This window comes from Perca fluviatilis, chromosome 21 (genome assembly GCF_010015445.1).
Source record: "Perca fluviatilis chromosome 21, GENO_Pfluv_1.0, whole genome shotgun sequence".
NCBI lineage: Eukaryota > Metazoa > Chordata > Actinopteri > Perciformes > Percidae > Perca > Perca fluviatilis.
Window position 1 is genome coordinate 30042901 of NC_053132.1, and position 14326 is coordinate 30057226.

General features: G+C 42.3%; 1 protein-coding gene across 1 annotated transcript in view; it reads right to left on the reverse strand.

Moving 5' to 3' along the window:
- Positions 1 to 14326, reverse strand: part of myo15b (myosin XVB) — a 96220-nt gene that overhangs the window by 18368 nt on the left and 63526 nt on the right. Inside the window, exons 38-46 of the mRNA XM_039787626.1 lie at positions 12774 to 12864; positions 12114 to 12375; positions 11202 to 11314; positions 6802 to 6861; positions 6572 to 6647; positions 5316 to 5434; positions 2261 to 2376; positions 1299 to 1440; positions 1070 to 1181 (exon numbers count right to left, since the gene is read on the reverse strand). Coding sequence (XP_039643560.1) covers positions 1070 to 1181; positions 1299 to 1440; positions 2261 to 2376; positions 5316 to 5434; positions 6572 to 6647; positions 6802 to 6861; positions 11202 to 11314; positions 12114 to 12375; positions 12774 to 12864 — 1091 coding nt within the window. The remainder of the gene's footprint in view (positions 1 to 1069; positions 1182 to 1298; positions 1441 to 2260; positions 2377 to 5315; positions 5435 to 6571; positions 6648 to 6801; positions 6862 to 11201; positions 11315 to 12113; positions 12376 to 12773; positions 12865 to 14326) is intronic.

Here is a 14326-nt window from a genome sequence, read left to right on the forward strand (position 1 = left end):
TGATACTGCAGTTTTCAGTCTCTTCCAATCAGAGTAATACTTGATCAGCTGACTGGTTGCACTGCTGTTCTGTAGAGATCTCCTTCTTGACCTCTGGATCAACTTCATCAATAGTGGACTCCACCTTGCAGTGCATCCATGTTTCCTTTGCTTTCCACAAGATAATTCTTCTCTTACCATCTTGTCTACCCGAACAGCTAAGACAGCGGCAGTGAGCTCCAAACGAGCAATGGTTCCTGGTTTTAGTGGGGCCACTCTGACTTTTCCAAGAATGAAAGGTACATCACCTGGTTTATTCTGTAATCTCAGGTATGTTACCATGTCATATCCAACTTCACTAGCATCAGCAAAGTGGTGCAATTGGGCATTGACAGGTGGTCCAAAGTCACATGGTTTTAAACACCTGTTCACTTGGAACATAGAAAGCCCTCTAAGGTCAGTCAACCATAAACCGTAAAATGTGCTTGGCTGGAAGAGTAACTGATGCAAGGTACCCTAAGGGATCATACAAATGTGATGGTTTGTTTGTTTATTAACAGACAAACTAACGGTATGGCTGACGGAAATTTACTGCAGAGCTGAGCGGCCATGAAGGAGATCACATTTCAGTAGCGGTGGGAGAGGGAACGGCACATGTTGTGTTTGTTACTAGAACGTCCATGTGTTTTTGAGGTGATGGGATGATATATGGCAGAGTTAGTCTCAAAGAAAACCAAAACTGCGCGGATTTGGAAACATTTTCATCTCTTTCATCAAGCTGACAAAAGAGGTGATTTAACAAATACGATGCAAAGTGTAAACGCCTCAACACTGCAGGTAAAAAGTCATGGCTTGGAGGTGCATTACCGCCACCAAGTGGACTGGAGTCACTACACTCTCATTATGGGCTCTCTCATCAGTCTCACTTGGTAGCGGCTGAGACAAGTGCGACACCTAGTGGTAAAATCCAGTATACCGGTCTGGTCCAGTGTTTGGCTTGATATTAAACAGGTTTGAAAATGTAAACACCAGCCCAAGCCTACTAAAAAATACCATAAACATATGTCTAGCATCCAAGTAATGACCTCACCTGTCTGAAGTCCTTCCATTGGCTGCAGTTTGATGATGTCACCTTTGCTGAATCTGAGCAGACTTTTGTCATCCGTCATGAAGCTCTTCAGGGCAACCACATAGCCTGAGTCCTAGAAAGCAGGGATGGGGGTGATATGTGGACTAAAATGATGTCACGTGGCCAAAATATTCTAGAAAAGCATCAAATAGAAAGATGATGGCATGATGATTTAAGAGCGAAGAATTACCCTGATGAGCTCCTCGAGGAAGATGCGAATCATGGCGGTGATCTGCGGTGCTCTGGATGACTGCAGCACCAACTGTTCACTCTTCAGCTCCAGTTCCACTCTGTCTGCACCCTGCAGGTCAACGGACAGCAACTCTGCAAAACTGCATTCATGCAGACCTGAGTTAACATTCTGTGCAAGAAACATGAGCTGAAAGTCACTACAACTGATAGGCAGTACAAAGCAGAGAATGAGTAGTAGACAGTGTCCATGACAACTTAATCTAAAATGATAATAACAGAATGTGTGAACAATGGCCTTCCTGTCTGTATTCATTTTTATTTATTTTTAATTAACAGAAGGTAATTATAATTGTGACAGTTTTCTATCTTTGAAACTAGTAAAGTGTGGACTAATGTAAATATAGATGCGTATCAGTTTTGGGGGTTAAATTATGGAATGAACTTAATAATGAGTTGAAAAAGTGTACGTCTCTGTTGAGTTTCAAAAAAGCTTTAAAACTCTAAAATAATGAAGGGTTATAAAGTAACTTGATTGTAATTGTATATTGTACATCCAATACAATACACGTTTTCTATAGGCTCAGTCTGCAACAATTCCAGTGCTGGTTCTGTTATATCAGAATTTTGGATAGTCATCATAGAAACCCTAATTGGTCATGTGACTAGGTCTGTGAAGTACTCTAATCCAATGGAAATCACAGTTATCAGATTGACAGCACTATAGCCCAATGGATGGGGGAATCATAATTCAGGGAGGACTGTCACCACCCCATGCCGCCTTTCTAGCCCTGCCCCTGAAGATGGGCCAAATATTCAGCATGACACAGAAATAAAAACTAACTAACTAACTAACTTCCCGTCTTGGAGATAAGACTTGAACCAGTTTACATGGAACCACGGATGAAACCGAGAAGGGAATGACGTTCCAGCTGTGTTTGTGTATGTAGGCTGCATGTTTACCTGTAGCTTCTGAGCAGATGGAGGTGTTTGGGGTTGATGCCTGATGCTCTGACCATTTTCAGGAGACGAATCCCACGATAAGACACACCCAAAACCTGAGCATCCCCACTGTCCAACTGCAACGCATACACAGAGGAGATGCTTGTTAAAATTCGTAGGTGGTTTGTGGTCCGGCAACAACTAATTGACCTTAACGCTTGGAACGAGACAGCTGGTAGCCCCTGGACATATTGGATATGTTGTCACAATAAAATAACCTTGTCACTTAATAATTCTGCAGCACCGCACTGTAGAATTTCCACCATGTTAGCAATTGTGTTCATTATATACACATATTGTGAGGTTCGTTGTTAAGATAAATCACATGAGAAGATGAGTCTTCCGTTTTAGAAATTACACACTTAGGAACTCTTCTCACAAACATTTGTAAGAGCCCACAAAACACATATTGTATATAAGTTACATAACGATAGAATGATTTCATTAAGTGTTTTCCCCCTTCTGCATAAAAGTGTAGTTTGTAATTGTAGTGTAGTTTTTTTGTGTGATTAACATTTATTTTTTATTTGTTAACAAAAGAAATAACTCACAAAATGAACAAATCCACCCCCTTCCATCATCACCACCCACCCAGACAAAAATCAAGAAAAGATGACACAAGTTACTACAACATTTCAAGAAAATAGTAACAAAATAGACAATAAACCAAATAAACATAAATGACAACACCGTAAGCCCATCATACACACATCTCTCCCCAGCACAAAGCTTCTTAGGAGTCCTCCAGAAAGTTCAGCTACTTTCTCCATTTTCTAGTCTAGACATCCAATCTGGCAAACCGTTTATATGACATTTTTTCAAACGCCCCCACCCTAGCCCTCTCACAAGCCCACTCCTGGATTGACGGCACCCCTTCATTCCTCCATCCTCTTAAAATAATCTGTCTGGCTATCATTAAACTAGTCTGGACAAAGCTTCTTATGTGCCTATCCATCCCTCTTAGGATTGACCCATCTCCCAGAACATGAAAAAATGTATTTTTAACCTCATGATGTACAGTAGATGGCAAAAAGAAAGTACACTCATGGGCTGCTATTATTAAACCTGTACATGCTCCATCTAGGTCAAATCATACACGACAATAATGTTGCTAATCACAGCTATGCAGACAATTAACGATGCACGTAGCTTTTTTACCAAGTGACTATGGTCCTTTAGACTCACTCTCTCAATGCTTAGAGCAAGTAAATAGCTGGACGCAATTAAAATCCCTTCAACTAAATAAAGAAAAGACAGAAGTCATTGTATTTGGCAACAAAAAGCAAAGAATGTAAGGTATTGCTTAGAGCTATAAAGATAGAAATCTTTGTGTTGTAATGGACTCAGATGAGCTTCAGCTGCCACATCAAGGCAATAACTTCATCAACATTTTATCATTTCAAACACATAGCAAGTATTAGAGGTCTCATGGCCAGACAAGCTTGAGAGAAACGTATTCATTTCCAGCAGGGTGGACAATCGTAACGGTCTCTTCCCATTCTTCCCAAAAAGATCTCATTTAGAACGCTGCTGCCAGAGTTCTAACAAAAGGACCTTACACCTGTTCTTAAATCTGTACACTGTTTCCCAGTTACTGGTTGAAGAGATTTTGATTGTGGGTGGCAGTTGCTCAGTCCGTGGGGAGCTGGGTTGGGAACCGGAGGGTCGCTGGTTCAACTCCCTGCACGGACCAAAGTACGGAGTGTGGACTGGTTGCTGTAAAGGTGCCAGTTCACCTCCTCGGTATGGCCAAGGTGCTCTGGAGCAAGGCACCAAGCCCCCAGCAGCTCGGGGTGCCTGTCCAGCAGCCCCCTCACTCTGACATCTCTCAAATAGTGCAAGTATAGGACCTCTGTGTGTGTGTGTGTGTGTATTTCAGGCCTGTGTGAAGTGTGTTCTTAGCCTGGTCCTACCAGACTCTCGTACATTTCATTTGTACAGAGAGTCATTTTGACAAGTGTTAACTTCCTTGAAGGCGGGTACTATTGGTTCTGCCATAACCAATCGCTAACATTTGGTCGTGACGTCGGCTTAGCATCGCTAGCGTTAGCCTTAGCCAACTCCTTCACCACTAACAGAGCGAACTGGAAAATCTAACTTTTCCCGAACCCCGTGGGGAGGAGGGCCACAACATCATGGCCACCAACACAACTCAGCAAAAAAAGTTCTTGCTCGGGCTTTAACTTCTGGATATTCGGCAGCGTTGTCACAACGGACCGAATGGCTTCGCTCGCATCTTTCTCCGCCGCAATTACAGAACTACAGCTCAAACTAGAGCACGTCACGACCTCAACGTCATCGTTCTCAGCTGAGTGGAAAGGTAAAAAACTGACCGGAGAAAACCCGCGAATATACTGCAACCCCAGGTGTAGTACTGAAGGAAAATGAAAATTGAACGGAAGTACGTAGGAGGGCGGAGCCAGGCTAGTGTTCTAAGAACAGAGTAAAAAAATTGATTTAATTCAGTTTTTCATTGTTTATCGCTTTTGACTGTTCTAATGCTTTTATTTTCCTTTGTAAATCACTTTGAATTGCTTCTGTGTTTAAAATATGCTAAACAAATAAGGCTGCAATGCCATGCAATGTCATAAAATTATTATATATTATATATAAATAATAATTATCGCATTGCCAGACCTTCCTCCACAGCGCTGCGGAGGAGGGTCTGGCTAGTCCACACAGCATTCCTGGATGGAAGAAAACCGTGCTCTGGTTTATTGGCATTTCTTTAAACCAATCACAATCGTCATGGGCAGGGCTAAGCGCCGGACAGAGCAACGGTGTCTCTGCAAAATAGCCTCGGGAAGGAACTTGTTTTGGTGGAACATGTGTACGTTTAAAAGAAAGAAAGTGGAAGGTGATGGACATCCGGCCGAAAATGAGGGACATCCGGCGGAATGTCGGCGGCACTGGAACAATTCCCTAAATGAAACGTCGTCGATATAGACTATGAAATTAGATGCTTTACACTCCTCATTATCTCCAACTTTGACATATCTCTTTTTGTCATGCTCACCTTCACAGGGAACAGGCGGGTGAAGTAGTTCTCCCAGTTGTCTCGAGCAGCAATGACAATCCTCTTCTTCATGATGTCGTTCTGGATGGTGCTTATAGTCATTCCCACATTGAAATTTGCTAGAGTACAAATGGGAAAATGGGATAATGTTCAGAAAACTAATGCAGAAAGTAGGGCTGGGTTAAAGTAACTGATTCTCCAATTAAAATCGACCTTTGTTTGAATGATCTAATATCGATTAATAAAATCCCGATCTTTTAAAATATGCCTTTTTACCTTGGATGTGGTGAATGGACCCCCTTTTTGGGAGTCAATTCTTAATGTAAATATTAATTAATATATAAGAAATATTTGAGGGTTGCTTCTTTGCTTGTATAATCTACAGCACAGATTTTCTGAGAATCTCTTTTATATCCAAGCAAAAATGGTATTGTAACTGAAATTCCCCTAACCTAATGGATATCGAATCAATTTGAAAATGTAATTGAATCGGGAAATAATTAGGATACAGTGTACATTCAGTGATTAAAGGTGCTGTAGGTAGGATTGTGAAGATCCAGGACTTAGCCAAAAAATGTGAACATCGACAACTTCTCAGTCCCTGCCCCCGTTCTGCTAAAGCCCAAAACAGTCTCCTAAGTCCCTCCCCCCACAAGGGAGAATTAGACACCCCCCCTGGCCCTGATTGGTGCATCTGAACAGGGAGCGGTGGATTTTTGCAAATCGCACTACAGGCTGTAGGTGGAGCCAGAGGAGCTGGATTTTTCTTGTTAAATGACCTGCTTCATGTAGTTCTACTGGAACATAGGGTCAGTTTCAGCTAATATGACAGAAAGTTAGTTTTATAAATCTTGCCTACTGCACCTTTAAATGCCCTGAATACCCACACAGGTGTTTATAGTTAATGTGGCTGATTGGACCTTTCCAGGACTGTGTGGGTGGGGTTAGACTGAGTGATTGACATCTTCCTGAGTCCACTGTTAGTGTTGTTGCACGTGTTAGGACGGGACAAATGACACCTTTATCATCCTAATTGTTAGAAATTTGTGACCTAATAAGTTCCCATCAAAGCTATGGCCCACCTTCAACCTGAACAGAGTCTACTCAGCCAGAATAACTGGAAACACCTGTGTGGGTGTTCAGAGGCTTTACGTTTTTATACCAACCGCTTGTGAATGACTTTAGTCTGAAACATTTTAATCAACATTGCAACAACTTAAGCACCCAGCATTATGATGATGGGTCAAAACTCTCACCCAGCAGGTCCTTCATCTTCCTCCTCTCCTCTCTGCTGATCCTCACACAGCTGTCAGAGTAGGTGTCCCTCATAATCTAAAACACACACCACACACTGACAATGTCAAGAGTTCGACGTCTACTGCCTATGATGTACAAGGCAGATAATGAGCAATGATCAGAAGGTACTGTAGATAAATACACTCCAGTACATCAGGTTACACATGATGACACCTGTAAACCCACTAACCTGTTCACATAACAGATTGAGAAGGTAGGGCCGGTTGAACATCTCTCGGGGGTAAAACACCTGCACACAAACACATGATACTTGAGGGTAGTGACGGGGGCATTTAACCAGAAGATTTCCAGTTCAAATCCCCTGTGTAGTGAAAGATGCTGCGTAAATCTTAAAGGTGCTCTAAGCGATGTTGGGTGACGGTGCTTCTTGTTGTCGTTCGAAGTATTTTCAAACAAAACGAGGCTAGCTCCCCCCTCTCTCCTCCTAATGCCGTCCCCTCCCCCTCCCCCTCCCTTCCGTGCTTCCGCGCACCCCCAAATCCTTTTTAGTCGGTTATTGGCTAGAACACTGGAAGACGGTTATGTTTGGTGGTGCAGGTTGACACAGGTTGTTCTTGTTGGGGTTTGTGGAGCCTGGGCTGTCTACAGAGACCATGTTTTTTACAGTGTGTTCAGGGGACAGGCAGCTAGCAGATAGTGAGTAGATGTTTTTTACAGTGTGTTCAGGGGACAGGCAGCTAACAGATAGTGAGAAGATGTTTGCTGTATGTGACAAAAAATGTTGTAGCCTAAAAAAACGTGTGACATCACTTAAAGCACATGTGTAAATCTTAAGCACATATGTGCAGTGTTGTAATGTAATGTACAAAAAGTACAAATATTTTGTTACTGTACTTAAGTAGAATTTTCACATATCTGTGTTGTACTTGTTATTTATATTTCTGGAAACTTTTACTTTTACTCCACTACATTTCCTAAATAAAATGTATACTTTTACTCCACTACATTTCCTAAATAAAATGTATACTTTTAGTCCACTACATTTCCCTTAAGTATCTTAGTTACTCGTTACTACAACATGAAATCGGAGGAAATTTGTTACAAGCTTTGCAAGTTACTGTACACTCCATTCCAGTTGGTGACGCCCAAGCAAAAAAAAAAAAAAAAAAAAACATAGGCCAAAACTAAGGCCTCCTGCACACTGGCTGCGTGGCGTGTCCGTTTTTTTTTCGGCTCCCATGTTAACAGGTTACAGCTTTCACACTGCCTGCGTGACACGAAAAAGCGTGCATGCTAGAAATAGGACCAACGGCCTTTTTCACGCGACATGCAAGCGTGTTGGAAGCGTTTCCAGGCAAATAGAATACGAAAAGATGTTTATATGTCATTTTGGCATCAATACATTTAATAAATGACATTTTGATGTTTGAAAGTCTCTAGGTTTTGACATAAATGCAGATATAAATGTAATTTGAAAAAATTATAATAAATAATCATCGATTTTCAAATGTTGCACCTGTCAGTACAGAAGGAAATATTCTGTAGCCTATTTTGCCGTCGATACTGCCGACGTTGTCTTTGCTGTAATCAAATTAGTATTATTTTTAACTTGAAGTATACTACTGCTTGAGTGCCAATAAATCAATGGGAAACATCCATGTGTACAGATAACACCTTTGGCCATAATCAAAAGTTTTTTTTACTTTTACCTCTAATACTAAATACATTTAACAACAGAAAATTAATTTTTATACTTAAGTACATACTTAAAGGTGGATAAAGTTAACCATTCATTCATTCATGTTTCTTTCCAATCACTTCAGTGTACACAACATTTTAGCTACAATATGTAACAACATAATACACATTGCATCATCAAAAAGGAGCAGGGAAAAGAAAGAATATAATAAAAATGTATAATATATATCAATATTTAATTATATAATTGGGAAAAGTGATATAAAATCTCAAGAAAGTAGCTAAAATCCTTTCTCAGTAGCTACCATTGAGTTGCCATTTAGCCAAGCGCTAAAACTTTTGCACTGGGCAGCTCCTAAAGCTGGAATTATGTGTGTGTAAAGCTACACAGAGAGGGGTGTTATGGGTAAAATGTAGGTCGCAGAGGAGCGTTCTCCCAAATCGGCAAACCTCCTAAATCTCTTCTATGTGTTGTGGATGGATGTGTGTGCGTCATGCAAGTTGGTTGGTTGATTCAACTCCCGTCTGGAGGCGAGTTTTGGTAGGGAGACAAAAACAATTGTAGACGTACTGCTTACAAGTAGAAACAGCCACGCGCCCGCTAGAAGCTCAAGGAAGCATCATTCCAGCTTAAGTTGTAAATGTCACAGGCCTGCTTCAAAGCTTCATTCATACCGTTGGCATTCAGATTCTAAATCAACATTCGAAGGCTGAGCTAGGGTTGGGTCATAGGACAAATATATCGGCGATACGATGAGTTAACAAGGCAATCAAGAAAAATGTGAATTCAGAGGGTGTATACCAGGGGGGTCAAACTCATTTACACTAAGGACTGGAAAAGAGAATCACATCAAGGGCAAGACATGTACAGTTTATTGACATGCTTTTAAATACATACTGTATAGTCAAATAACTTTAAAGGTGCACTATGAGTTCCTGCATGATTTCAGCGCAATTTCATTTTTGTCTCAAATCGTAGGCATCTCTCCTTGATCCGCTAGCTGCCTGTGAAAAAGCCTGGTCTTGTCGTGTGCGCTCTACCAGGTGAGCTACCCAGGCGCCCGCAATGATCATTTTTGCATCATTATTCTCATTTCCACTGAAATACGTTAGACTTACAAAAGGAAGATCCTGCACTCTGCTCTGGCTCCTGCATCACCATTTAATGAAGAAACTAACGTTTCGGTCTCTCTGGACCTTCATCAAGAGTATTTTTTCGAAAAAAGTGATTACAACAACAATGCTCTTAAATACTTTATGCTCCGCCCATTCTGTGTCCCATGGCATGAAAATGTCACTTTATGAGGTTTTTTAACATTAATATGCGTTCCCCCAGCCTGCCTATGGTCCCCCAGTGGCTAGAAATGGTGATAGGTGTAAACCGAGCCCTGGGTATCCTGCTCTGCCTTTGAGAAAATGAAAGCTCAGATGGGCCGATCTGGAATCTTCTCCTTATGAGGTCATAAGGAGCAAGGTTACCTCCCCTTTCTCTGCTTTGCCCGCCCAGAGAATTTGGCCCACCCATGAGAGAGAGAGAGAGACATCATGGCTTGCAAACGAGCGAAGCATGGCAGTTGGTCAAGGTCACACCCCCACCCTCAACCTTGTCCCCCCTCTCGCCTCCTCAGTAGCATTTAAAGCTACAGACACAGAAATGACACGTCCTAAGGAAAGCTCATTGTGGGACTGGCTCTAGTGGCTGGAATTCTGCACCAAGGCTGAATTTCAGGAAATAGACTTCAGATACAGTATTAGGGGACCACTAAGGTCTATATAAAAGAGACTTCAGATACAGTATTAGGGGACCACTAAGGTCTATATAAAAGAGACTTCAGATACAGTATTAGGGGACCACTAAGGTCTATATAAAAGAGACTTCAGATACAGTATTAGGGGACCACTAAGGTCTATATAAAAGAGACTTCAGATACAGTATTAGGGGACCACTAAGGTCTATATAAAAGAGACTTCAGATACAGTATTAGGGGACCACTAAGGCCTATATAAAAGAGACTTCAGATACAGTATTAGGGGACCACTAAGGCCTATATAAAAGAGACTTCAGATACAGTATTAGGGGACCACTAAGGCCTATATAAAAGAGACTTCAGATACAGTATTAGGGGACCACTAAGGCCTATATAAAAGAGACTTCAGATACAGTATTAGGGGACCACTAAGGCCTATATAAAAGAGACTTCAGATACAGTATTAGGGGACCACTAAGGCCTATATAAAAGAGACTTCAGATACAGTATTAGGGGACCACTAAGGCCTATATAAAAGAGACTTCAGATACAGTATTAGGGAACTACTAAGGTCTATATAATAGAGACTTCAGATACAGTATTAGGGGACCACTAAGGCCTATATAAAAGAGACTTCAGATACAGTATTAGGGAACCACTAAGGTCTATATAAAAGAGACTTCAGATACAGTATTAGGGGACCACTAAGGCCTATATAAAAGATACTTCAGATACAGTATTAGGGGACCACTAAGGCCTATATAAAAGCATCCAAAAAGGAGCATGTCATAGGACCTTTAAGGGTATGATTTTGTGTGATGATCTGTACCAAATATGTGTTTTTTGTTGAATTTGAGTGCTAATTCAAACACATATTTTGCATGAGATTTTGGAAATTGCACTAGTCCGTTTGCGATTGCAATAAATTCTGATTAACAGTTCAGCCCTACCTATCAGGTGTAGATATTGTCCTCCAGGTTGTGAACATAAACTGTAGCCTGTCTGTGTAAATCCTGTATAAGCTACAGCTGGACATTTTGTGCCCAGGGGTCTCTGCGTCTGCATCCATGCCGTGTGTGTGTGTCTGTGTGTGTGTGTGTGTGTGTGTGTGTGTGTGTGTGTGTGTGTGTGTGTGTGTGTGTGTGCGTGTGTGTGTGTGCGTGTGTGTGCACGTGTGTCTTACTTCTTTTCGCAGGAACAGTTTTCCCGGCATCTTGGAGTAAGAGAAGTAAACTCCAGCAGAGAAGCGGTGGAGCTGGGAGCGAATGCCCTCCGCATCTTCATCTTGCATCATATCTACAGTTAATAAACAGCAGATGAAGTTCACTGACAGCCATGAAGCTCCTCACATTAGATAACATTGGTTTCAATGCTAGTTAGCAGCAGTTGTCAGCTAAAATACATTACATAAGAGGTCTTTTAGTCATAAACATATACAGGGTGCGATTTGCCGGGGGGTGGGGGGTTCTACATATGCCTGTCTCCGAATTATTTTTATCCCCGGTGGGGACAAAATGTATCTCCCCCTCAAAGTGATCAATGCTACTTCACCAATAGACCATATATTATATACCTAAAATAGAAGTAATTTAAACTAAGTAAAGTGCTGTAACGTGAACACATAGTGCCATAGAACGATAAAATCTGAGCAGCAGTTGCTGGTTGTATTTAGCCGCTACAGAGCTCCAGGATTCTGTCTACCAGCAGCAGTTGTTTAGCCGCCAATAGGTGACTGAGAGCCGGCTACAGGCACCGCCAGATGACGCTCCTTTCAGGGGCCGTGCTAGTGGAGTTTAGCCAGAAAAAGTGAGCGTCATGCAGCGATGACAGTTAAGTTTAGGCACCAAAACGTTTGTAAAGTTTAGGAAAAAGACCCTGGTTTGAATTAAAACACTTCCGAGGAACAAACGAGCGTTTCCTGGGTGAAAGTATTTTGTGGCCGAGTGGCACTATATCCATCGTATTGGAAGGGGGATTTAATTCTGGCAGGTTTTGTTTTGTTGTGCATGATCCCCACTCTCTGCATTTTTTCACAAATCGCACACTGCACATAAACATAAAGGTCTAAAGAGAACATAATGAGAGCAAAACCCACTGAGAGACGGGGCGGCCATGGGAGGCGGGTCGGGGATGTCCTGAAGGATGGGTGCTGGGTGTGGAGGAGGGGGCGGCGAATCGGGAGGAGCAGGCGGAGGGTGCTGGGAGCGCTGCGAGCCGAACAGGTCCTCCAGGGAGCGCTGTTTCTGCTTCATGTTGCTGGAGATGACGCGGGGCCCCCTGGTGGAGGGAGGAGAGGGCTGTGGGGAGGGGGTCCTGGGAGGGGGTGGGGCCCTCTTAGGCGGGGCTGGCCCCCACTCCTTTGCAAGCAGTAAGAAGTGGAAGATTTAGCACACGGCATATCCCAGACAGAGATACTCAATATGAAACAGAATAATTAGTGTTACTGCACTTTAAGAATTCTCTTCCATGTTTGCAATGCTATTGGCAAAAGTACATTTACAACATTTAAAATGTATAATATCATGTCTCATCTGCTGAGTCTGTAGATAATGTTGATAATGTTAATACTATTGTCTATTTTATTTGAATCTACTGTGTGTGTTTGTTGGAAGCCACTGACCTATGTTTCGTTGCACGTGTGCTTGCACTTTGTGTCAATGATAATACCATCGAGTTGAATTTTACTGAATTGAATAGAAATGTAAAGGTATTTCTTATTTGTTGTTGCGGTTAGACTTTTCCGGACCATCCTGACCTTTTGTTGTGTCACTGGTGCCATGTTTTTGAGTTTGGCCAGAGCTTCCTCTTTGGGGTCATTCTTCTTTTTGAAATGCCGTGCAGGAGGTCTGTGAAGAGGATGAAAACAGTAAATCACAAACACATTGTAGAAGTTATTATTTCTAGTGATTGAGGCCATTGTTGGATCCTGTCTGTGGCGCCATAGTATGAGGGGAAAATACATTTATTTCATGTACAACCCTAGACTTCCATGGAAAGGAAAAGCCTAGGGCAGAGATCTTCAACAGGGGGTCTGGGAGTTACTGTGGGGGGGTGGGGGCAAAAAATTATTGTTCATTTTTTAAATTTAAAAACAAAACATGAACAAATTGTCTCAAGATGATGGGCTTACTGGCCTATAGCTAGTTACTAAGGTAGCCATCCACAGTAGACCGGGTAAATCCAGCCCCATCTGCCGGCGATTTGATTTCTCCCTCCAGCTCAGGCTGGAAACCTGTACGTTTATCTATTCTGCTTCCGTTACAAATCTGCGGGGACCAATCACAAACTGGCTTATCCACCTGCCGCGCTATTGGCGGGTTTAACACAATGTCAATAGAGAAGCGACCAACCAGCTTCTTGTTTACATTCAACATGGCGGCCACCGAAGTGCAGAAACCCGTTGATGCCGTTGTCACTGCTGTTATAAAGGTGCCCTGGTCTGCTGTTCAAAATATTTCAAAGGCAACATCACCCGGATCGTTGGTCTGATTGGTTGAAGGACTATCCAATTGCGTACAGAGTCATTTGAATATGCCCGTTGATCACGCCTTTTGTGCAGTAGAAACTACAGAGCAGACTCCCCAGACTAATGTTCAATCTTAAAAGATTGAGCTGGGTCTGCTGATAGCCAGACTAATCCACAGATACAGTTAAGTTTAAATGTATGGTTGTGAGGAGGCTCCACGCAGAGCTTTCGCCATAGCCTTCGTAAGCGGCCTGAAGTTTATACTTGTGCGTTGGTGTGTGTGTCGAGCCGGCATGTGTGTGTGTGTGTGGGGAGTGGGTGATAGAGCGAAGGAGAAAGTGAGAGAGTGAAGGTGACTATCTTCAGAGTGAGTACCGACTCTAGAGGCGGTTCTTTCTGACCACGGTGGGAAATCTGTAGCAGGGAAAGTTAACCCTCTCCTTGATTTCATGTTGTTTATGGAGGAGAACCAGGAAATTAGTCGGGGGAAATGCAACGCTACCAAGCCACGGCCGAGTGACGTGCGTCACCATGACGTGTAGTTACATTTCTGGAGAGGTGATGTCAGGCTACGGCGTAGGGTCCGGTGTAGGTTCATGTCTCCACGTACCTACGTACGTAGCAATGGCCTAGATTTTACGCAAAAGTATAAATCAAGTTTTAATCCTATAGGGATTCCCTGTGCCACATTGTTTAACATTAAAACATGATTTATACAATCATGCCAACAATTATTATTTTAATGAAAAGGTATGTATAAAGGCTTTAGGCCCCCCCACACATTATTGCAGGCCCAGTTTTATATGCAACTCAATTTTATACAATATATAGTAGGGGGTCCC